The sequence below is a fragment of the Strongylocentrotus purpuratus genome, unplaced genomic scaffold, assembly GCF_000002235.5.
Source record: "Strongylocentrotus purpuratus isolate Spur 01 unplaced genomic scaffold, Spur_5.0 spur5_scaffold_9, whole genome shotgun sequence".
In the NCBI taxonomy this organism is placed as follows: domain Eukaryota; kingdom Metazoa; phylum Echinodermata; class Echinoidea; order Camarodonta; family Strongylocentrotidae; genus Strongylocentrotus; species Strongylocentrotus purpuratus.
In genome coordinates, this window is record NW_022145615.1 from 18,153,961 (window position 1) to 18,180,378 (window position 26,418).

Here is a 26,418-nt window from a genome sequence, read left to right on the forward strand (position 1 = left end):
GAATGTTCAAGATTACAAATAAACGTCATGGGCCAAACAATTTTGGAAGAAAATGTATACTGGCTGAGTAATGAGCATAGAAAGATAAGGAAATCAGGGTAGTACTAGCCCCGACACCATGTGTGTTGTCCCATATACATCTTTCTGTGTAAGTGATTGTTACTTTACCAAGACTCTGCCAAATTTATGATGATTTTGATGACTCCAGAACCTTGCATTACACACCATTACTTACATGCTATATGATCAACTTTGCTGATCCATTCCACACCTTTTCTTTCACAATGCAATCGCATACCAGAACTCAAGTTTATCTTTGACTTATCCCCTCTTGCTAACATTCACTCCCCCAGATGTTTGGAGGGGCAGTTTTCGAAGCGGTTTACTCATTTCTAAACCAGGGCTTGCGTGAGGTTGATCTTACCTGTACCATAAGCATTATGCGACGCTGGTTGTGTGTATCCACTCTGCTGGAAGGCAGAATGGGGCGTCGTTCCTGTTTGGGCTCGGCCCGTTGGCTGCACCTACAAGGGAAATAACCACAGGGATGATGCAATCAAACTTGATTTGGTGGAAACCGTCATAGAAAAACTGCATGTCTATAAAGAGTGCACTATGGGAGGGAGTTTCCCTGAATGCCATTGGTATGAAAGGGAACCTCTGTAAGAACAACTACCCATTTTGAAAGGCCCTTTTCTTTGTTACCACTTGAACAATGATCTCATATTTCAAACATTCATAACTTTTTAATTGTTATTATTGGTCTGATTACAAGGTAATTAGAAGAAATCATTGACAAGATGTAAAACTAAGATGATAGTAGAATGATAGGATAATAATATAATAATAATAATCTTTTAGTCCACTCCAAATTTTATTAAACCGAAATGAATTCTTTTTGCCCAATTGATCGTGAGCCCGGCAGCCACTGAGCAGCGCCAGATCGACGTTCCTCTATCCCATATTGTTGAACGCCAAACAAGGTAGCAGCAACTCCCATCTTTTAACGTCTTTTGGTATGACGCGGCCAGGGATCGAACCCACGACCTCCCGGTTGTGAGGCGGACGCTCTACTGACTGAGCCAACACTCCGGTACAATTATACCGGAGAAACCCAATCCTAATTACAACACACTCTAGAGTGGCTTCCTGATTAACAATATACAATAATGATGTAGAGATGCTATGTAGGTAAACAAAATGTTCACTATGTGGCTGATCAGGGACTTAAAAAAAGATGTCACCAGAATACATTCTGAAGAATGAAAGTATTAGTCATCAAACATCTTTTCAGCCAATTAAAACATGAGAAAATCCAAAATGGATCACTGCACGGTACTTTCCTACAGTCCGTTTCTCTGATTTTTCTGCTTTCATTCGAACAAACCTATTCCAAGGGTTGGATTGACCTTTAACGCCTGACTGCACTAGTTTGGCCAGGAGGGATTAGAACTCCCTGCTGGTCACTGGCAGGTGGTTATCTCATCAAACCAGCTCTCAATTAACATAAGAAAAAGGGGACCATGGGGGATCAACGGTCACCACTTAGGCATTGTTGGCTATATAGAGGGCGCAAGTAGCTATAAGTAGTGCAGACAGGCTTTAAGTATTGACTGACTTTAAAGAAGGGAAGCACAGCACTTACACTACTTACAGCAGGGAAGACCGCAGGATACTGCAGACCAGGAGGCATTAGTCCCGGTCCTGCTGCGTAGTAAGGTAGAGTGCTGTAACCTGGATACCCTGGCGGCAGCGTGGTGTTCAAGAAAGGCGTCTGCTGTTGGGTTTGCGTCTGGTGATGCGCTCCTTGACCGGCTGGTAATGACAAGAACAGAAAATCACTTTAGATTGGATTTCAAGATAGTTTTACTAGCAACGACTTGTATGTATCGAGTAGGGTTCTCAGTAGATAATGGTTTACCCTTGGTTTAAAGCCCGTCTCTACTAGTTTAGCCAGGGGGGATTAGACCTCCCTGCAAGGTCACTGACAGGTGGTTAACTCATCAAATCAGCTCTCAATTAACATAAGAAAAAGGGGATCATGGGGGACGAACAGGCACCACTTATACATTGTTTTCTACATAGAGGGAGCACGTTGCTACAAGTAGTAGAGAGGGGCTTTAAGAGTGGATTTCAAGACATTTTTACTAGAAATGACTTGTATCGAGTAGAATTCTCAGCAGCTATTGGTTTACCCTTGGTTTAAATTGAATCGGGGAGCTGTCATACAAGGAGTGAAATCAAGCCGCTCTCTGCTACTCCGCATCTGTTGACCAGGGTTAGACACCCTATTTCTACAGGACACTCTAAGAGTTACTTTCTGATTTTTAATATACAATAATGATGTAGAGAGGCTATGTAGGTAAATCAAATGTTCATTATTTGGCTGATCAGGGACTTAAAAAAAGATGTCACCAGAATGTATTCTGAAGAACGAAAGTATTAGTCATCAAACATCATTTCAGCCAATTAAAAAAATGAAATATCAGAATTTAGAATTCCTACATCAGAAAATGGTATCTCAGCTTGTACGACAGCTCCCTAATTGAATACACTGGATTTGCCAGATCCCAGGGGAATTTTCTTTAATGACTATAGTTCTCAGTAAGCTGAAAAGAAGGCGCTGGCATATTCATTTTGCTTGTCAGAGCCCTGTTTGGGAGAATTATTTTTTGTATTCATTCCCTCAAGTAGTGTATTACACAGGCACAAGAATCCTGATATTGAGTCTATCACGGGGATTGCTTTTATAGCACAGACGTTGGGGAAGGGTCTACGACAATGTAGTCACTATCAACATTTTGAACTGGTAAAAGGAAAGCGACGACTCAGTTCACGGTAACTATGAAATAGCAATGAGCATTCCTCATAGATGGGGTTGAGTTCTCACTTGAAGAAAAACGCATCATCAAACGATTGATGGCAGAAGAACATGCAGAGAAAGACGCAACTCGATGAAGAGAATATTTACCTAACGCTGAGCCTGCTGTTTGTTGATGTTGTTGGGTTGAGAGGGACGAAGCTACGGGTGAAGCGGCATCATTTCTTGGAAACTTACTAGCCTCTGTGACAGAGTAGGGTGTGTTACCTAGCGAGTTTGTATCCCGACCTGTGTTCAACGTTGTCGTAGCCAGCTGCTGGAATGGCTGAAAAAGAAATTATGATCTTGTTTTAGCCTTTAACTCTCACAAACTCTGGTAATGTAAACCTTATTTGATATTTTTCTGCTGTTTGTTTCCTTTCCAAACTGTTGAGTAAGCGAGCAAATTGTAATTATCATTTTGGCACCCCAAAATATCGAATATTATGATCATCTAAGAATACAATTAGCTATTTTGTCATTTCATGTCCCAAATAAGACATTTAATTGATCTGAAATGAATGGAGTCTTTTCTAAAAATTAAAAATAATGAAAGATACTTAATCCCAACTTCACATTATCTCGCCAAACTGACAATCAATCATCATTATTGTAATAATGAATTGAAATAGTCAGAATACCTAATCATTACTACATAGGATGTTATTATAAATATATTCTGGTAATATATTCAGAACAACAAAAGTATTAGTCATTGAACATCATATCAGCCAATCTGACAAAAAGAGAAAGAGAGAGAGAGAGAGAGAGAGAGAAGACCCAAATTAGAGAAACTTATATTACGAGGCAGCATTCTAAATAAAATGATCACGAGCAGAGTACTCACCATGGGTAATCTTCCCATTTGCATTTGGAAATCTTCATACATGTACGGTTGGTGTGTTGGCTGTACGGACAAAAAGAGAGAATGATCAAAATTATTGAAAGAAGTGTACCGTAGTAACATTTAATTATTTCCTTTTTACTCCAGTATCAGTGTCAGTTTCTATGTGTAATTTTTGTTTACCTGGCATGATATAGATAATTTATAATCATTGTCATTGAGAAAAACATTTTAGCACATATTTTAGCACAAACGTATATCAATTTATGTTATTTTCTGTGTATGCTACATGCGGATGAATGCAGAGCTGCCAACCCCAACTAAACAAAAATCCTATTCTTTGCCCCCCCCCCAAAAAAAAAAATCTTATTTTTGTATTATTTGAAAATGGCACACACACACACAAAATACACAAGCACATTCTAATTTTCAGATTTATTTGTATTTTTTTGTCAGAAAATCGTACTGGTGGGCAGCTCTATGAATGGCACGCACTGTTTATTCTTCATTAGGAACATTCAGCATTAACTCATGAATCATCTCATGAATGCATAGTTCATAAGAGCATTTCAGCCACAAAATTTCAATATTCTTATACATGATAAGGAGACTGGGATAAACTTACAATAGGATTGACAAGTGGGAATCCTGCACCAATGAGGTTTGGATGGTACATGAAGGGCATCCCTGGTGGCAAGTTCGGTAGCTGTTTGGCTAAATAAGAAAAAGGACAAGAAAATTATTAAGACAGGCCTTTAAAAATCTTTCAACACTTGAATATTTGGAATGGTATATAGAGCCAATTCATTGCTTTGTGGCAATTTACATTCACCTTAAAATGAAATGAAATTGTAATAATATAGTTGGGAGAATTGAGGAATCGATCAGATCAGTTTTCCCCAATTTTTATCAATAATAATGGTCAGTTTTCACACAAACTTTCAGATTATCTTTAATTGTACATCTAGAATTGAAGTCACTACCACTAACAATGTTACCAACTCCCTTTAACAAAAAATGTGAATGTTTGCCCAATACAAGAGAAAATAAAGAAACATTTAACCTAGTATACATGTATCTCTCACTCTAATTCTGAATGTTTTCTAGAAGAATTCTTCAGAGACATAAGGATCATGAGAATTTCTGATGTATTCATGGGGGCATTTGGCATCAGAAAACCATGCCGAACTAAGTCATGAAACTGCTCAGTGAGCAGACCAATGTTTTTACTGCATCTTGGAATTACATTGTCGATAACCTAAAATCAATTATATTACTTTTCTGCGGATTCTCATATTTTGTCCACTAAACAAGCGCATGTTTAATGAATGCAACATCATCAAAGGCAGCTTTGTACAAAACTGTAACTGCATCTACACACAGCTTGGCATCTTTAATTGGATATGCTCATTATCGAGATTATGACCGACATGAAGACCAATCAGTATTTCCACAAGAATCATCAGACTTCAGTAGAACGAAAGTTGAAAAAAGTTTAACATCATGTTGGTCTTCAATGCACATAATGACTTAAAGGTGTTGTGGTCGAGTGGATACGTCGCCGGACTGTCGATCACAAGGTCCGCAGTTCGAGTCCCGCCACTGCACTAATGTCCTTTGGCAAGACATTGATCTACATGTGCCACACTCAACCCAGGTGATGTAAATGGGTACCTGGCAGGAATTAATTCCTTGAAATGCTGTATAAACGGCAGCTAGGCTTAAGCCGGGGTAATAATAATGTGCCTCGGAATAGAATTATCTAGATAGACGGCGCTATAGAAATGCCTATTATTATTATTATCATCATTAGACAATATTACTCCCTTTTTTCCATGAAATTTCCTTAACCCTATTTAGCCCGGGGGGGGGGGCTTGAGAAGCCCCCCCCCCTCGACATTTTTCGCGATAATTTTTTAACGCAAGAAAATCTTGCACTGAAATTTTGTGACTTTTTTCTTTCGAGTCTTGCGCAACTTTTGAAAGAAATTTTTCGAAAATCGGACCTACCATTACAAAGTCACGTGTCCTTTTGTCTTCGCATGTCAGCCCGAAAATCGCTCATTTTTGTGATTTGTGTACAAAACATATGGAAATCTCATTTTTTAAATAAAGAGGTAAAACATTGGTTATTTGGTCTTGTTTAGATTTTAGGTGTTTATTTTGGGGTCAAAATAGTTGAATTATAGTTGGAAATGAAATAAAACAACAAAAACAATAAAATACATAAGTTAAAAAAACAAAGAAATACATAAGAAATTATCAAAACAATAGATAACATAAGGAATAACCCTGGTTTTTCAAATTTTTGTGTTGTATTATTATTCCAAATGGTCTAACAAATATATGTAGTGAGAAAGAATGCTTAAATATGAATAATGTCTGATTTATGGGCAAAAATGTGAATTTAATGACCTTATTTGCATAAATTACCATAAATATGCAAATGAGTGAATTTTTCAAAAAAATTGAAATTACCATAGTATTCTATACACTTCACTTGACATGTATGCAAATTTTCGCGGCGATCGGGCGTTTCACGGCCGAGATCATAGGGGGGGGGGCCTGAGAAGCCCCCCCCGGGCTATGCAGTTTCAAAATAGCCCGGGCTAAATAGGGTTAAAGAGTATTGGGTATTGAGAAATGCTTATCACATGAGCATAACTAACATGGGATTCTAGCTGAGACAGAAAACCAAAAGTTAATCTCGACAATGTAACCTTTGCCCTTAGCTTTCTTACCTGATCCCTGTGAAACTGATTTTGATCCCGTAAGTCCCGCTGTGGTCGTTGTGTACCCTAACGATGACGATGCATTGTTGAGATTTCCCGAAACAAGATTACTGGAACCTAATGAAGACTGGAAGAACAAAATACAACAAAAATGCATTTAAGAATGAGGCATGACTTTTAATGAACTTGCAACAATTCTTCCCCAATCATGCCAGAGGTATCAAAATCATTCAATCAGGGGAATATCAAACACGTATCTTTCTCAATCAGACAAATTAAAATCAGCATATTCATTAGGAGTCTTGATAAAACTTCTGGCCCACAATGCAGCAGTTATTTCCAAGAATCCTGGGCCTGTTTTCAATTTGATACTTTGCTGAAGTAAACTTTGACTTAGAATTTGGCTTAGCTTAGTAAAAATTCTTAGCTTGTATTCAGATCAAGGGACTAAAAAGGAATCATTTTCAAAGGCTTCAGAATTCAGTTAAATAGTCTCTGCTTCTCTACAGACACACTTACATGAATGGGGGTTTAAAGGTCATGGTAACTCACCTGTCCCTGCCTGGCATCTAGACCAGCCAGCTTGGAACTGGACAACGTGGTAGTCGCCTGCGACACACTGCTGCTTGCACTTAACCCGCTGGACAAATGACCAGAACCGGACAGACCACCCCCTCCTCCTGGCCCACCACTCGTACCGCCGCCCCCGCTGCTCAGGCTGCCTGCTGCCTGAGATGGTGAGGAGTAACCGATGGTGCTCGGACCGGAGGATAGCCCTCCTGATGAAAGGCCTGAGGACCCCATGGGGGTTGAGAATGCACTGGATAGGTCCGATGTCTGGTATTGGGAGTTGGACGATGCGGGGATGCTGGATGTTCCGGACATGCCCGGTGAACCGTATGAATTGGGTACCTACATGACAACAACAAAACATATCACTATGAAAGCCAACATTCATAGATTTTCATTATCAATGTTTATTGAACCCACCTCATACTATTTGTATACACATTCTTGATAATGTTGTACCTCTACCAACAAAATGAAATTATGTTATGACTATTTAATCATTGTGAAACTGACTCCGTACAAACCTTAGGATATATGGAACAAATTTGAACAGTAACAAATAATCAATCAAACTCATTTCAACTTGGCAACAAAGTGAACGAGTCTTCCAACGACAATAAAAGATTAGTATAGATTCATCTTTTTCTATCAAAATAAAAGTGTAAATATGGCGTAAATAGAACACTGAAAATACTACTGAAAAAGTACTATAATATCAAGTGGTTGATATATCTCATGGAAAATGTAACACAAAGACGATGTAAGAGTGGATTTGTTACCTGTCTGTTTCCACCGATAGACTGACTCGTTGAGAGTCCAAAGCCTGTGGAGGATGAGAGACTGGCAAGCTGGGACAACTGGGATGATGTCTTGTCTTTATCTGTAAATATATAACATTATATACCTCATTTTAAGATTCTTTACTAATCCTGTCTTCTGATTGGTTGAAAATGCAGTCATGTTCTTAACCATGCCCGCTAATTGAAATTCATAGTCATTTTTCCCGGCTCTACCGGTTTATATCCATTTTTCATAGCACTTTTTCCATGGCTGTGAAACGTGACGTCATTTTGCTGCGATCCCCATTTTGGTTTACGTGTTACCGTATAAGTTTCTTTTGTGCGATGACCGATGCGCAATACCGTTAACAATGTTTGAGTGCAATTCGATTTTGGTCGCTGCATTCAGGCGACGAATCTACCAATCCACGCAGCGCAGACGACCGATCGCCATTTTGTGTACTAGTCTCGATCGCAAAATACTGGGGTTTTTTGTTTCCAATTTTTTGTCAATAAAGAGGCAAAATGGAGGACACAGCTATGCCAAGATTTCAACTTATGGATGACATTCAGCTGCAAGACTTAATCGATTCTGCTGATAGCAAAAATACGAAGTATGCAGTAAAATACGGCATTAAAATATTTGAAGAGTTCTTGCGAAATGTCAACACGGACCTCGGAGATGTAAACAGACTTCCGAATGCAGACCTGGACAAGATCCTTCAAAAATTCTATGCGGGTTGCAGGCAGACGCACAGTCTGTGTAAATATGTTGCGAATTTGTGAATTTATAAAGTTACTGTTCATGTTCTACTGTTCTACTGGAGCACAGCTTGTTGGTGATATCATCCTGTACAAAAGTTACTGTTCGTGTAAACGTGTTTGGTATTCCCTGTTCTACTGGAGCACAGCTTGTTGGATTTCATACTGTACACAAGTTATTGTTGGTGTTAATATTCATGACTTCAAAGAGATGGAAACCTAAATGGGTGAGTCAACATTTTCCTTTTTTTCGGTATATAAAATATATATTGACTGCTTTTAATATTCGAGGCATAGTGGTTTCTATAGGGTCTCGGGAAACTCACAACCTGCTATGACCCCGCGGCGCAAGTGCCTTGGGGTCATAGCAGGTTGTGAGTTTCCCTTGACCCTATAGAAACCACTATGCCTCTCAAAGCAGTCAATATATCCTTACAATTTCACGCTTGAAACACACATGGACTCAACACTCATAACTGAAACGATTCTGGAAGTTGTTAGAACTCAAATGGAAATTTGTGAATGTGGGAGCAAAATTGAAGGCAGCAATCGGGCAGCTATCGCTATGCTAGCAGGTGACTAGCAGGCTGATCAGGGACTTAAAGAGATGTCACCAGAATATATTCTGAAGAACGAAAGTATTAGTCATTAAACATCATTTCAGCCAATTAAAACATGAGAAAAACGTGTCCTAGTTTGATCGTAATCTGTCAATTCTAATGATGTGATCACAAGCAATTTTTGCATACATAATGAGCACTGTGACCTCTTGAGGATTACAACTGGAAGTCAAACAGAGAAAAATCCTTGAGCTACAAATTTACAATGGATTTAACTCAGCTACCATTATGTTATTCAAAGTCTTTTTTTCTACTAGGTAGTCATTTCCTCATTTAATTGAATGTAACACTACCATACACGGCCCAAGCAGGGTTAAGAAGCCATTTAAGAACGGCTTCAAGAGAGAGTTTACTTACTTTCTAATGATTGTACTGAGGAGGGTTTCTGTGATGCGAGGTATGCGTTGGTCTTCATATCATTTTGGTTTGGTAGAGGAATAGGATCTGGTGTCATCTAAAATCAAAATCACAGAACAATAATCAAAGGCATAATATATTTCCCTTCATAACAAAACTATTGTTTTTAAAAACAATTTTTTCATATCAAGAACAAGTATCTCCATACATTTAATTATTCATTGAATTATATTTCTTTCACAAAGCACAAGTGACAAGAACAAAATTCTAGAAAATTACCTCGTACCTATTTAACTATTGTCAGTTAAAAAATCAAAACAAATCAAGTCAGCCTATATATAGGTGGGTAACCACTTATCCTATGTCAGAATAGCTATTGTTTTTGTGGAGATTAATTACCATGCTGTTAGTCTGCTGATTAAGATAATACATGAAGATTCCCATTTGAACTGAATGACAGACTAGATGTACACTCTAGAGCTACATCCCGATTAACCATATACAATAATGATTTAGAGATGCTATGTCAGTGCATAAAATATTCAATGTGTGGCTGATCAGGGACTTTTAGAGATGTCACCAGAATATATTCTGAAGAACGAAAGTATTAGTCATTAAACATCATTTCAGCCAATTAACCCTTACTGTACTGGGGGGGGGGGGCCTGGGAGGCCCCCCCTCGACATTTTCGGAGATTGCGCCGCAACCGCTCGGAATTTTGAATTGTCGTTTCATGACTTTTTATCCTCAAGTCTTACGCACATTTTGATACCATTTTCGGCGAAATCGGATATACCTGTAAGGTGTTACATAACAATTAGTATGCGCATGTCATCAAAAAAGTGCTATAATTGCATATATTCATGTACAAGCAGAAATGTATATATCTATGTATATTTCCAGATTTCATATTCATGAAAGCGTATTCATAATTTATGCAAATTAACCTATGCATTTTCAAATATCATAAAAATAATGAAACCTCATGAATTTGAGATGAAGGAAACATTTATTCAATACATTTTCAAGATTCTTCACAAGTCTAAGGACAAATATGTAGAGTTTTCTGTAAAATGCATAAAATTAGCATTTTGCATAATTAATTAGGCTATAACGACAAAAATTTGCATATTAGGAAAAAACTAATTATACCATCTTGTTCCTTACGTTAATATCTACAAACATGCAAATTTTCGCCTTCATCGGACATTCGACAGCCGCGATCATAGGGGGGGGGCCTCCCAGGCCCCCCCCTCCCCCCCCAGTCAGAGAGTGCTCGAAATAGCCCAGTACAGTAAGGGTTAAAACATGAGAAACTAGATGAAACAAAATGATGCGTCCGCCATAGAGCAATTTTACAAACTAAAACTGAAGCACTTTTTAAAATTCATGTTTGATTGTAATCCATTGACAGTTTCTCAGAATATCATGATTACAAGCTATTTTTCATATACATATACATGTATGACCCTTTAATCTTTGACCTCATGACCTTAAAATCTAATCAGTTCAATAGCTCTGCAAGATACATACATGTCCTGAGTTTGATAGTAATCTGTCCATCGGTTCTAATGATTATGTGATCACAAGCTATTTTTGCCTACATTATGAGCCCTGTGACCTTTGACCTTGTGACCCCAAAATCTAAACAGTTCATAGCTTTGCAAGATACACACATACATTCTAGAATGGAATTTCAACAAACTGGCAGAGCAAGACATATGGCCATACCTGTTTCTGCTGAGCACTCTGCCCATAGTGTGGTGGTCCTCTTTGCTGCGATGGATCTAAGGACTGTTGTTGCGAGATACTAGAGGGCGCCGTGTTTGCTGCTGTATTTGTGTTCATCCCCACTGGGTTCATGCCCGTTGATACTGGGTATGAGGGTTCATTACTCTTGCTGTATGATAGATGGTTTGCACTGGTCCCTGGACTGTTAACACTGTTAAGGAAACATTGGAGGAATAATGATAATAATATTCGATTCTTGTATAGCGCATACCACATTATATAACGTCTCTATGCGCTTCCAAATGATTACCCTAGCTTTAGCCCCGGCAGCCGTTATCAGCACACAGAGCATTTTAAGGAATAATCCTACCACTTAACCTTTGGAATGAAGTAGTAATCCCATTGTTTTCCTGGACAAAAAGGGCATACATTTTGAAAATATATTCAGCAACTTTTTGACCTGTAACAAATTTCGGTCTGATATTTTTCTGATAAAATTTCTTCGACAATTTCTTTTTTTTTAAAGGGATTAACAGTTCTGTCTCCAGGCTGCAATAGTATAGAGATATCGACTGCTTTGAGAGGCCTGGCCATTTTATATGCTCAAGGGAACGAGTGCGCATCTTGCCATGACCCGAGGCGCGCCTGGGTGGCTCCAAAGATTGGTTATAACATCACCAAAAAATCTGAGAAACTGTCTGTTTATCCTCACTTGAAAAATGACTGAAAATTTCAATCATTTAGGAATCGCAGACAAAAGCACTGGAAGGTGACTGCGCTTGGACAAAGATAATTTTAACACGTAAACCAATGGGGATCTGAGCACAATTGATTTATGCGGCCTCTTACGCGGGGTAACGGATATTACTCATGAATTATTGACCATTTTTTTTTGTCTCTTTAAGGGAATATCCAAAATCATGACTTCAATTTCGACCCATCAGATGGCTAGATTTCTAAAGAGAGGTATATAATCTGTTATACAACACGAGGAAATAATGGTCTTTCATATAGTAGTGCTCTTCTAATAAGTGTAAGCTGATGATAAAAGGTTTACCTGAAAGCACTATTGGAAAGTCCACCGGTCGTTGAGAGCGTGGACGACATTGATGAAGGCATCGAGCTGGATTGGGACAGCCCAAAGTCAGACACTGCTGGATCCATAGTGATGTCCATGGCTCCAAACTGGACGTCCAGAGCGCCCAGACCACGGGCCGAGTTGGGCATCTCTACGGCCGAAGCAGGGATCTTGGTAGAGGGAGGGGGCAGCTTCTTACGGGTAGGCCTGGATTGCGTGGGGGCTCTTGACGAGGGCGGCAGCTGTCCTCCTTGTGATTGGTCCATACCCATCTAGAAGAAGAGAGAGAGAGGAAATGAAAACATGATTGGACATGCTCCATGTTTGGAAGTGCTAATCCTGTCACAACTGTGTTCCATGATACAGTAAAACCTGATTTAGTGAGCACCTGTCTGTTGTTTCCCTTGAAAAGGATTTCTCATTGAAACATGTACTAAAGGAACCTGTCTACAAAGACCACAAATTGTGTTTCCCTGGGGCGGTCGCTACAGACAGGATTGACTGTAGAAGTCTTGATGATAGCCATTCCATCTACTTGGAGCCTTCCAGTGTAATAAACAAACCTCCCATCTCCATGACTGGTTTGTATGGTCCCTCTCAAGCGTGTTATGAAAGGCAAAAGGGGTTACTCAAGCAAAGTGGACCCTCACGGTGTCTTCTTAACCAAAGCAATTTTCACAGATAACCATGATTACTTGTAACACATGTAAGCATTATGTCAATCTATGATACCCATTTGATGGTGTTGACTTCTAAACATACAAATCTTCTAGTATTTGACTACAATTCCACTATTTTGTCAAATAAGTATCTCCCTCTCTCTTTTTTTCTCACTAAAAGCAACTTGAATTGAATTGGTTTATCAAAAACAACATGACATGTAGCTCAAGACTCATGTTATCGTTTTTACAGAGGAATCAGATATTTACATTATAATACAAACATCAAAATACAAAAGTATAACAATATTGTCATGGAGGTTTATAAGTTCCCTCTAGCGAAAACAAGCTATACAGGCTTATTTTTACCCTATCACGGTTTCCCACAATACCGTGCTCCCTCCCTGTCTTGAAGACATCATCGAACAGCGATTTTGCACTGACCTGTACTTGTTTGCTCTGTTGGTCTGCCATAGAGTTCATGTTCTGAGCTTTGCTTGGGTCTCTGAACTGGCTGAAGACACTGCTACTATCTCTCCCACCTGCTGCTGGGTCACTCACTCCGTGGGAGGTTACAGGGGCCTGGACAGGCTTGCCAAACAACGCTGCAAGGTCAATGCTGTAAGCACATGGGGAGAAAATATATATGCTATTAGTATCTCATGACAGTAATATTGTTTAATCTACAGTGCTCATGTCTATGGGTCCTGGGGAGTGTTTCACGAAGATCCTAAGTTGAACTTGTTTTGTAAAAGTTAGTTTAAAATGCATATCCAGGGCGCGACAAACCCGCTTGCCCGACGTCCCGGGGCAACCAAATTGAGCCGTCGGGCAAGTAAATCAAATTATCACTTGCCCGATTCGGGCAAGTGATACTTTTACAGTAATTTCCTAGTGTCCAAGAACTCTACCATTCACCCGTCAACTTCTTACCCGTCGTCAAAATCCAGAAGCAAAAAAGCGATCGTTCCGATTTCGAAAAAACTTCACAGACAGCTAGCCAGCTCAGCTAGCTCAGCGCGCATGCAACAGTGACACTTCAAGCCATGAATGCTATGCCGCTCCGCCTCCACGCACGGCCGGCCGTGAGCTAGCTAGAGACAGCTAGCGCGATCGTACCAGCTGCGAGCTTATTCGCGCTCTCTCTCTCTAGCTCTGCAGGCCGCACCGACAGGCCTTTGCTATTCTCTGATTGCCGATTGGTTGAATCACGCCAAATATGACGTCATTATTCAGGGTGCTACAAGAATTTTTTTCACCACTTGCCCTGTCGGGCAAGTGGGTTTTCAATTTACTTGCCCAAACAATATTTCCACTTGCCCAAAACTTTAAAGCGAAAAAGGACTCGAGGTTAAAGCATTTATTATCTCGTAATGATAAGTTAGTGTTTTAGATAGCAAATTAATACGTCATGTAAATAATGGGTAATCAACTATTTTAAATAAAGTACGGACATTTTTATTTCATCATTCACTGCTATAAATATCATGCCAAAATTTGTAAATTCTTACTAAATAATAATATTGAAGATATTTTACGATAAATCTCGGATAAGTATGCGAAAACTAGACTAAACAACGTCGCTAAAACCATGAAAACAAAACAACAACGGCTTATATTCTGGGGGTCTCGATACTATTATCAAAATGACTCGCTCGGTCGGATCTTGAGACCGCAGTAATAAATTGAAAACGAGACAAAAACATTCATCTGATTTATATGAGCCGCGAGTTTTAAATAATATGTTCACAATCATTAACAGTCATTATGAATAAATATCAAACATTTGACTTTTTGTACTTACTAGAAAATCCCTGTTGTTTATTCCATTCCGATTCGCACGTGTTCATTTCCCTAGAATAATGACGTCATATTTGGCGTGATTCAACCAATCGGCAATCAGAGAATAGCAAAGGCCTGTCGGTGCGGCCTGCAGAGCTAGAGAGAGAGAGCGCGAATAAGCTCGCAGCTGGTACGATCGCGCTAGCTGTCTCTAGCTAGCTCACGGCCGGCCGTGCGTGGAGGCGGAGCGGCATAGCATTCATGGCTTGAAGTGTCACTGTTGCATGCGCGCTGAGCTAGCTGAGCTGGCTAGCTGTCTGTGAAGTTTTTTCGAAATCGGAACGATCGCTTTTTTGCTTCTGGATTTTGACGACGGGTAAGAAGTTGACGGGTGAATGGTAGAGTTCTTGGACACTAGGAAATTACTGTAAAAGTATCACTTGCCCGAATCGGGCAAGTGATAATTTGATTTACTTGCCCGACGGCTCAATTTGGTTGCCCCGGGACGTCGGGCAAGCGGGTTTGTCGCGCCCTGCATTATTCTAGGGAAATGAACACGTGCGAATCGGAATGGAATAAACAACAGGGATTTTCTAGTAAGTACAAAAAGTCAAATGTTTGATATTTATTCATAATGACTGTTAATGATTGTGAACATATTATTTAAAACTCGCTGCTCATATAAATCAGATGAATGTTTTTGTCTCGTTTTCAATTTATTACTGCGGTCTCAAGATCAGAGTCCTTTTTCGCTTTAAAGTTTTGGGCAAGTGGAAATATTGTTTGGGCAAGTAAATTGAAAACCCACTTGCCCGACAGGGCAAGTGGTGAAAAAAATTCTTGTAGCACCCTGAAAATGTGTTATTCATTTCTTCCATTATCAAGGAAATTTCATGTTCTCGATGTGGAATTTATAAAAAGTCTAAAATAATTAAAATTTCACTTTTTAATAGATTTTATTTTAAGGCTACTTAGCACCCCCAAGTCTAACTTAGCGTTAAGTTCGACTAAGGGTCTTTGTGAAACACCCCCTGGGAGTCCATTCTTACAATGATTTGAGCTCAGGTACCATTAAGGGACCAAAGTATTCAACGGATCTCCACCAACCAGAAATTATCATTTGTGCTGTCTGATATCAATGTTGATAAAATGCCTGGTTGAAAATATAACTAAGACAATAGGATTCCCCTAAGAACACACTTTACCAGAACAGACCTTTGTCACACTCGTAGCATTTAGCCAAAGATTCTGAGTGGTAAAGATCACTCTTTTTAAAGATAAGTTCGTAGCATTAACACCTATTCATTTTTTTAGCATGAAAAGGAAAAATAAAATATTCTCCCAGTTTGACTCACCTTCTACTCATGTCAGGCATGGTGGTATTACCCTGCATGTTAGAATTCATTCCTCCTTGTCCAATCACAGATCCACCTACGGCCATAACACCGGGCGGTTGACCGATGCTTCCCGCGGACATACCACCACCACCAGGCATGCTACTGGGAGGTATACCTGGAGGCATACCCGGAGGCATACCCCCTTGGGGTTGTCCCACCATCCCTTGCATCATACCAGGGGGATGTTGTTGACCTATGCTGCCAGCAGGAGGTTGCCCTATGTTACCGGCGGGCGACTGTCCGATGCTTCCTCCTACAGGTTGCCTGCTTCCACCGGCTGGCATCCCACCACCTCCACTCGACATCCCAGGGGGACCGGCTAACGAGGACTGTACATCCATGGAGTGTTGCTGCTGCTGCTGGGGCATGCCTTGGTTAGAGAGACCCGATGATGGGGGCTGACCTACAGGTGCTTGCATCTGGGATGAGGGGCTTGCGGAGATGGGATCCAGGGGCATGGGCGGGACAGGATTGGTTGCTGTGAATACTTGACTTTCAGCCAGCTGTACAAGGCAAAGATAAAGATGGCATTATAAATTGTATCAAATCAAAACACCACTTTATTATAAATACAGTCAATCCTGCTTTAGTCTACAAAACCGCATTTTTTAATCCCTTCAAAATGGTTACTCATTGAAACATGTACTAAAGGAACCTGTCTATAAAGACCACTTTTTGTGTTTCCCTTCAGATGTTGCTATAGACAGGTTTGACCGTATTACAAAAGTGAGGAAAGTCGATATTTCTAAAACTTAATGAATATGGTCCAACTTTGTGTGATAAACATTATCTGGGGCATAGTTGTCAATCACTCAATGCTGATGAAATGTATGTTTCGGTAGCAGGAATAACTGAAATTTTGGATTCATCTTCATACCTTTTGCATTCACAAAGTAAGTTCATAAGTTATAACATAAGACAAATGAATCAAGCATGGATATTTGTAATATTCATTCAAAAGGACAATCACAGAGGTTAAAACGTAATACAAATAATGCTGATGACTCTCATATGACTCTGGTATTTTTCACATTTCAAAGTCAATCAAGTCAAATTCTCTTGATACATGTTTGGAAATGAAAAGCAGGACTATTCCTCACTTGACCAAGGATTACACCAAGGGATTAAGCTAAGTTAAGCTTAGATTAAGGATGGTAAGAGGTGCTACTTACATCCCCAGTCCAATCCTCAGCCCCCCAATCCTCTGTACCCCACTCTCCTGTCTTAGTGGGCTGGGCGTTGGAATTCGCTGCATTATCCCAAGCTGTAAGATATAAGAAACAAAATACATCATGAAGGATGATCACACATTTTCTTTTGAAAAATCACTTTACTGATCATACCCAAACACAGGACACATAATATCCCTGACAAACCAAATGACTGGTAAATGCAAGGCATACAACAATACGTCTTAACCCTATTTTAACTGGGCTATTTCAGACCAGGTTTTTACTGGGGGGGGGGGGGGGGGGTCGATTTGACCCCCCCCTAAGATCTCGGCCGTTTCACCGCCGATCGCCGCGAAAATTTACATGCACGTCAAGTGAAGTGTATAGAATACTATGGTAATTTCAAATTTTTGAAATATTCACTCATTTGCATATTTATGGTAATTTATGCAAATAAGGTCATCAAATTCACATTTCTGCCCATAAATCATAGATTATTCATGTTTTAAGTATTCTTTTTCACTACATATATTTATTACACCATTTGGAATAATAAAACAACACAAAAAATTGGAAGAGCCAGGTTATTTCTTATGTTATCTCTTGTTTTTATAATTTCTTATGTATTTCATTGTTTTTTTAACTTATGTATTTTATTGTTTTTGTTGTTTTATTTCATTTATAACTAAAATTCGACTATTTTGACCCCAAAACAAACATCTAAACTTTAAACAAGACTGAATAACCAATGTTTTATCTATTTTTAGGAAAAATGACATTTACGTATGTTTTGTACACAAATCACGAAAATGAGCGATTTTCGGGCTGACATGCAAAGACAAAAGGTCACGTGACCTTGTAACCGTAGGTCTGATTTTCGAAAAAATTGTTTTAAAAGATGCGTAAGACTCGAAAGTAAAAAGTCATGAAAGGAAAATTTTATATCTGCCGCGGTTTCGGAGTAGTCGCGAAATTTCTACAGGGGGGGGGGTCAAATTGACCCCCCCCCCCCCCCAGTTAACATAGGGTTAAAGGGATCCGGTAACTTTGTCTCAGATTCTGAAACAAAATCCTGGATTTAGCTCATGATGCAATGATAATTATAAACCTTTAGGTCAGTCAGGAACCCCATAACTTTTACAAGCCGATTGCCTGTCTGATTATCAAGAAACTTATGATTGGAATTACAAATTTTGAAAACCGTTCGCCTGACGGCTTTCATAACACTACAGTCTATTGGGGAAAACGAGTATGGTAAAACCGGTCACTCAAAGATTTTTACTTTTCTAAGGCACTTCTTGATATTTTGAAGCACAATTTTTTTAGGGCTTCAATATTACACCATATCACAGACACTGATAACACATAGGGCCGTGTATCTCGGATTTAACATTGTTAAACGATCCCTTTAGACAAAATACAGCATACACCTCTACATGCATATATCATAAAGATAACATCAAGTAAAATCCATTTTGTCACGTTCGTATCATGGACAAATTTGAAGAAAACGGTTAATTTCTATCTTTAGATATCCCTTTGAAAGTAATTTTTTTCAGTGTAACTTCTTTTTATTTATCCCCCGGTAAATGCCAAGCATACCTTCTCAGAAAAGATAAAGAGATTTTCTACAATTCTGGATTAGGCTGCTGGCATGGGCTTGCAGTTCCTATCTTAATGATATGATAGACATGTATCGTTTCATAGGAAAACACCCTAACCCTATTCCCTTCTACCACACAAACATGTAGATCGTCCAACTACCATGTTTTTGTTTTTGATTATGTTCTACTTTGTTCTGTTTTGGTTCTTTTATTTTGTTGTTTTTGTTATTATTTATTCAAATATCATATATCATTTTGTATGATTCCTTCACTAGTTTTACTGTTTCTGGTGGCTGTCCAGACAAACCCTCTAAGGTTTTTATACAGCAACCTAATTCCTATTTTTTTACTGTCAATATTGTACTATGTTAATAATTATTATGTACAAGTAGTATTTTGATGTTACTGTTTTTTATTATGGAATTACATAAATACTGAACAACTTACATTCCGTTGAAGGAGGATTCCTCCAAACGTTGTCTGTGGACTTGAACGCGTCTTCTTCTTGGTAATTCCTAAAACAATGAAAAACATAGTCAATCCAATTAGGAAGTTGTTGTAAAGGTATAATCTAACATCTTAAAGATGTGCCTTTGTTACTAGAGTGTATCATCTGTTAAGAACTAGAAGGGTGTTATCTCTGTGTTAGAGTACATGGGTTAACGTCCTTTTGGCTCTTAAAGAGACAATGAGTGATTTCAAGTTAGGTGTTTAATGCTGGTGTTAGTGTTTAATAAACACTAACACCAGCCTAAACACCGAAATGGAAATCAGCTGGTGTTAAGGCTTTGACCTCTGAATATCGTCAACTTCCGGTAGCTAGTGTTATCGATTTTGCAAAATCGTCGTCTGCTGAACCGACCTTTGTGGCTGGTGTTAATATTTTACAAACAAATGTCCTATTCACTAACACTAGCCCCTAGGGATTAAGCAAATGTTGATTTCCAGTTCGGTGTTAGTGTTATACCGGCACAACAGTCAAGGCACGAACGACGCCAATTTATTGTCTGACGATCAAATAAGAATATGTGAAACAGGTAATTCATATATTCGTTTGTGTAAAATGAGTTATTTTATAAGACCAGAGAAATAGGTGTAAAGTTATTCTGTACTTTTCATGACATCTTTAGTTTTGATGTACTATTTTTAAATCATCGTCGTGAAATCAAGTATATGGTGACGTCACAGCTAGTGTTAAGCTATCGATTTTGATATCGGTATCGGGCTATTAATTTCATCAGCAAAATTTTCGCTAGATTTAAGAGCTCTTGACTGCTCTTAACACTAACACTAACACCCAACTTGAAATCACTCAATGTGTTAACACTGGATTTTTTATGATAAAGACTGTCACACGACAGTTGTGTTGGTCTTCAAAAACCGTTCGGCATCTTCTGATAGCTAACTTCGACATCACTTTCCCAGGCGTCTAAGCTGCTCACCTTGAAACTGTCAGAGGTTGAGAATCAGATTATTCACTGGTTGTACATTTTTTCTCAAATTCAACAAGAATCTAAGTTATCAGAAAGAGATTTTTCGACCTTTTGGATGCGTCACAGAACGAATTCCTAAAAGTTTCTGCGCCCATCATTTCCAAGTTTGGTCTGCCACAAGGTTCTGTAGTAGGTCCTGTTGGTTTTACAATTTACACCCTCCCGGTTAGTGATATTACTCAGCATCATAATGTGTCATACCATGTATATGCGGATGATATACAGTTATATGTTTCATTTGATCCCAAAATACGTGGTGAATTAGATTGTGCATTGTTGTCACTGCAAAACTGCATCTGTGATATAAAGAATTGGATGTCCATCAACAAGTTGAAATTGAACGCCAGTAAGACAGAGTTTTTTATTGCTGCTTCACCACACAATTTCAGAAAATTGCCAGACATAACTCTCACCATAGGAAATATTTCCGTAAAACCTACAGACACAATTAAAAACTTGGGCGCATTCTTTGATGTTCATATGAGTATGAATTCACATATTAACAATGTTAGTAGAACGGTCACTTTTCACTTAAGGAACATATCACGAATTCGTAGATATATTGATCAATCAACTTGTCATCATGCTGTAAGGTCTTTAATTCTCTCTAGACTTGATTATTGTAATGGACTTCTTTCCTCTCTTCCAAAGTTACATGTAAACCGTCTCCAGCGCCTACAAAACTGGGCAGCACGTCTTGTGTTTGAGGTCGGTAGAAGTCATTCAGCTCAACCATTAATTAATTCCCTTCACTGGCTTCCAATTCAACAGCGAATCATTTTTAAGATACTCTTATATGTCTATAAATCATTGCACCACCTAGCTCCTAATTACCTGTCTAATTGTTTAACTTTATATACACCAAGCAGAAATCTCAGATCTTCAAATGATAACCTCCGTCTAAATTATCCAATTACACGTGTCCAAGCCGGGGATAAGACTTTCACGGTAGCAGCATCCAAAGGGTGGAATAATCTCCCCATGTCCATCAGACAATCTGCCTCTATCGATATTTTTAAGAAGGCTCTGAAAACTCATCTCTTTACATGAATTCTCCTCTATGTTTAATTATTTAATTTAATCAATTGAATTTAATATTTTATATGGAATATCTAATTGTAGCCTTTAATTACTACATGTAGTAAAGACCAATAATATTATTTGATGTTAGCGCTCTGAGCCTTATGGGAATGGCGCCCTAAATGTTCATTGTATTGTATTGTATTGTATAATGAAACCTACACTCAATATCCATACACAATAACACATTTACAGTATAGAACATACAGCGAGAGAGTGAACTTACCCAAATTTAGAATTTGTGAACGACCTTTGAGGAGCACCACCACCAGCACCACCACCACCACCGGCACCTCCGCGATTTGATCGCCGAGATGGACCGTTCATTTCTGAAAAGATAAATAAGTATGAGGTTGAAATGATATGTTACGCAATACTTTCACTCTTTTCCCTCTTCCCCATCTGAGGAATATGTGTTGTAAAGTTACAAAACATTTGCAGACAGGCAACAATTTTCAGAAGCAGTCCAGATTCTCAATTTTCTTGCCAAGAAAAAGGCCATTAAACTTGATCGCAAATGTTTGTAGTTTACAACTTACGATTCTTAAAATATTCTACCTAGTGTAATTAACTGTTAGTAACATGCATTTCAAATAATGAGAATAGGTTCAACCATTCATGTACAGGACAAGCTTTTATCCAATATGAAGTGCATACATAAGAATTAGCAAATTTTGCCTCGTTCTAGTCTTTACGTAATTTTGTTTTCCTTTTAATTTGTTCACTGTCATCAACTTGTCTCACGAAAATAAGAGAATCAGATTACCAACCGGTAGTACAATTATTTTCAAATTCAATAAGATATCTAAGTTAACAGAAAGAGATCTCCTGATTAATTTCGATCATCACAACTTTACTGGAGAAATATATAGAGAAGTGGACTAATACAGTGACTCAAGAGTTGCTAATGTTCTCTGTACAGTACCTGCATTCCGTCTGCCACGCCCACGACCTGACTCGTTACGATCATTACGATCTCGATCATAGTCGTTCTCCCTATCCCTTCCTCGACCTGTAAGAAACAAAAGAGACATCTTGAACTAAGGCTGTGAAGGGTAGTCGAATGCTCGAGTACCCGCACGGTTGACAACTACTCGGGTACGATTTCTCGTACCCGAATATTCGGCCGCTTACCCGTTCCTGGGTGAGCGGCGGCCGCTGGCATGGTGCCGTCGGTAAAAATGTTTCCCAACTCAAGCACTGTCAAACTCACCACTCAGAAACTGGGACCAAATGTCTGGATTTCTGCTTGGACTTGGAGGAAAATGGATTATTCTGCCATCCTTGGTGTTTAAAACAGCATTGTTCACTGTTATTATTATTATTAAATCGGCGCCTTCAACTGCAACTCAAAGTAAAATTGCATGCGTTTTCGGCGACAGAACTGGGATACTGCTCCAGTGGTATGTATGGTGGTGGCAAAAAATTAAAAAAAATAAAAAATTAAAAAAAAAAAAAAAATTAAAAATTAAAAAAAAAAAAAAAAAAAAAAAAAAACAACAAAAAAACAACAAACATGGCGTCCGAATACTCGAGTATTCGCTTGTAAACATAGGAGTGTACTCGGGTACCTCATTACACTGTTGTGCACAGCCTTATCTTGAACCATTCATCATCGATCACAGGATGAGACAGAAAAAAAAATCTCACAGAATCCAACAACTCACACTGAATGTTCAAGATTACAAATAACCAAACAATTTAGGTAGAAAATGTACAGTGGCTGAGTATTGAGCATAGAAAGATAAGTAAATCCGGGTACCGGTAAGTAGACTGACACCATGTGCTTTACACAGGTCACTATGTGCAAAAGGTAGTTTTGGTTTTTATTGAAGATGATGCCCACCGTATTTTTGTGTTTTTGAGTTCTGTTTTTATTTCACCGGTTCAAACAACCAATCTACTGCAGGATAAACAATCAAGAATAAATCATAGCAATTTTCTCTCAAAATACGTTTCCCATACCAGGGGGTATTTGACAAAGATACAAAGTCAAATTTAACTCTAAGTTAACTCTAAGCCTTAAAATAGAATTTATTCAAAGGCAAAAATTGGAGTATTTTAGACTTTTCATAAATTCCACATCAAGAACATGAAATCTCCTTGATACTAGAAAATATGAATAATTTTTATCTATATTTTATGCCTTTTAAAATAACTTTTACAAAATATTTTCAAAGATGCCAACAGCTTTCCATAATTGTTTAGTCCAATTTAGAGATAAGTTCAACTTATCTTTGTGAAACACCCCCCAAGAGCTCAAGATAAGCTTAAAGACTTACCTCTGGTCATTCTGGGTGGAAGATTACCCCTCCCTCCTCTTCCTCGTCCCCTACTGTAGCTTCCCTCTCTGTCTCCTCTATCCCCTCTCCCGTCGTGCCCGTCTCTGCTATCTCTGTTGTCACGGTTACGGCCCCGCCCGCCCCTGTCTCTGCGATCGTCGTCATGATTCTTGTGGTCTTTGTCTTGGTGATTGTTGAATGAATCTGTGCTACGCATCGATGGTGCCATTCCACGAACTTTGCTCTTCTTACTGATGGTTTCCCATTCATCCTTCTGCGAAGACAAGAAGAATATCTCGGGTTCTTAGGTAATAAAATTAAGTTGGCACATGGAAGCATCTTGAAAAACTTATCAGGGAATGGTCCACCACCTAGTCGGTCAAATTAACATTTAAGCAATAATTTAAAAAAACAAGTTATAAAACATGACAGCATAATATCCTCCACCCTAAGGAAGTAGATGGATTTATCACGATGAATAAAAAAAGCCTATAAATAATTGTCAATCAACAACTTTGATCTTGACCTACTAGCCCAGAAATTTAATTAGATCATCTTCATATAGTAATAACATCACCATGTTTAGATATTGCGATAGCAAGGTTTTAAATGCATTACTGAGAACTAAACATTGTTGCTTGCTGACGTACCTGATTTCCTTCCTCTCTCTCGAGCAGGAGAATGATGGCTTGTTCTGTGTCGTAATTACTGTCGTGGAGTGCCACCATGATCTCATCTTCGGATCTGTTGGTCAGTTCATGCACCTGCAAGAAAAAGAAGACTTACTATGGTCAACATGTCAACAAGGTACAGTACTAGTGTACATGTAACTTACATTGGGATTCGAAGGTAAGCACCTGGGCCGGTATTCAATTCAATACTCAGCATAAGTAAGAAATTTACTAAGTAAATTTACCAAGTAAATGGCTAAGTTAAGTAATTTACTTATCTCGTATTCAAATCGCATTATAGACTTATACTTACGTTTAGTACTTACGTTAGTCAAAATTTAAGTAAAATACTTACTGATAAGCATTGTGACGTCACACGGTCAATCAAAAGTAATGCGCAATTGATGCATTGCAATAAATGCGCGCTGATATAATTGTGCGCGGGATATAATACTGCGTAAGAAAACCATATGCCTGCCAATCAAGGCCACCAAATAATTGGCTTAAGTCTGGTATGCAGTTGGCTTAGTTGAAAGTAAAATACTTACACAAAAGTGTGAATTGAATACCAAAATTGGCTAAGTATTTTATGTAAACCAAATACTAAGTAAAAAGCTTAAATTTTGTACTAAGTATTGAATTGAATATGGGCCCTGGACCGGTATTCAACTCAATACTTAAAAAATAGGAGTATTTTACTCAGTCTTCCGGCTTAGATAAAATACTTAGCCAACTTCAGTATTCAGTTGATGCTTCTGGCCAAGTATTATACCCCAAATTTAAGACAGCTCCCTAGCAGACTTAAGCCAATTATTTTGTAAGTATTGATTGGCAGGCTTATTATGGTTTTCATACAGTCACTAATCTGGGCACAATTATCTTAGCATGCACAAAAAGAAAGAGAACAGAGAAAATAGCGAAGTACAAAGAGAGATAGAGAGAAAGAGACAGAGAGAGAATAAAAGAATGACACTGAGCATCAATAAATGCATTGACACACCCATTTTTAGCGATTTTGCAGTGTTCCTTTCAATATACAGAACAAGGCACTGTCTACAAAAGACAATCAATTGGCATAAATGGATAGATATACATGTATAATTATACAATGCGCCGTTTCCAAGTAAATGTACATTATTCACAATTTCAATAAATTGGAATGAATGTATTCAAACCCAATAGAGCATATTAAAACCGAGCGCAGAGTCATAACTCTCATGAATACTTATGAGCAAAGATCAAAAGTACTAAATGTCAGTGCAGTAAACATCAATGTTTACAATAAAACGACACAAATTTATGACACTCCATTAATGATGCAGAAATACTTGGCCTTGAGCTCTTGCGTAGTGTTCATCAGCTAATGGATTTTTTTAGCAATATGCCCTCACCATTGAGATTTTAGAACAGTGCTTAAAGAACCATAGCATGATATATGTACATACATGTGGAGTTACTTTACACTGTCTCAGATACAGCAGAAAGGGCTATTTATCACTTGAAAAGACTTCAAAGCATCGAGTGCAGTTTACATCCAAATATAGAAAGTATTGATGGGAGGGAACCAAACTGAATGTACATGTAATAGTAAAGATGTGTGCATGGAACACAAATGCTTGATTGACCAACATGATTTGCAAATTTATGAAATAATATTCGCACTGTGTATTATAAGTACATGTAGGTTACACAGACAATGTGGTTACTTCTATGTATGTGTACAGATCTAGGTGCCGCAGGTCAGGACCCCCCCCCCCCCCCCCCCCCACCGCAAATTGAGAAATTAAACACAAACCCATCACCAGAAAATGAATATGTATTCACAATATCAATACGCATTCATAATGCACTTCATGTATATCAGATGCACAGAATATGCATACACAAGTACATGCATAGTAAATGTACATTGCATTGCTTTGTAGGGAATTCCCCTTACTGGGGG

General features: G+C 38.6%; 1 protein-coding gene across 5 annotated transcripts in view; it reads right to left on the reverse strand.

The window, feature by feature from the left end:
• The window catches only part of LOC580949 (ubiquitin-associated protein 2-like), a 41,847-nt gene that overhangs the window by 7,166 nt on the left and 8,263 nt on the right, over positions 1-26,418 (reverse strand). For 3 of the 5 annotated variants that reach the window (XM_030976772.1, XM_030976771.1, XM_030976769.1), the window contains exons 4-22: positions 24,453-24,566; positions 23,803-24,076; positions 22,446-22,532; positions 21,747-21,849; positions 19,395-19,462; positions 17,344-17,435; positions 16,130-16,674; positions 13,437-13,611; positions 12,313-12,605; positions 11,256-11,466; positions 9,525-9,621; positions 7,786-7,886; positions 6,989-7,348; positions 6,446-6,563; positions 4,330-4,418; positions 3,708-3,767; positions 2,972-3,146; positions 1,646-1,815; positions 425-524 (exon numbers count right to left, since the gene is read on the reverse strand). In XM_030976772.1, coding sequence (XP_030832632.1) covers positions 425-524; positions 1,646-1,815; positions 2,972-3,146; positions 3,708-3,767; positions 4,330-4,418; positions 6,446-6,563; positions 6,989-7,348; positions 7,786-7,886; positions 9,525-9,621; positions 11,256-11,466; positions 12,313-12,605; positions 13,437-13,611; positions 16,130-16,674; positions 17,344-17,435; positions 19,395-19,462; positions 21,747-21,849; positions 22,446-22,532; positions 23,803-24,076; positions 24,453-24,566 — 3,232 coding nt within the window. The remainder of the gene's footprint in view (positions 1-424; positions 525-1,645; positions 1,816-2,971; positions 3,147-3,707; positions 3,768-4,329; positions 4,419-6,445; positions 6,564-6,988; positions 7,349-7,785; positions 7,887-9,524; positions 9,622-11,255; positions 11,467-12,312; positions 12,606-13,436; positions 13,612-16,129; positions 16,675-17,343; positions 17,436-19,394; positions 19,463-21,746; positions 21,850-22,445; positions 22,533-23,802; positions 24,077-24,452; positions 24,567-26,418) is intronic. The other 2 variants (XM_030976773.1, XM_030976770.1) reach the window with 1 other exon arrangement.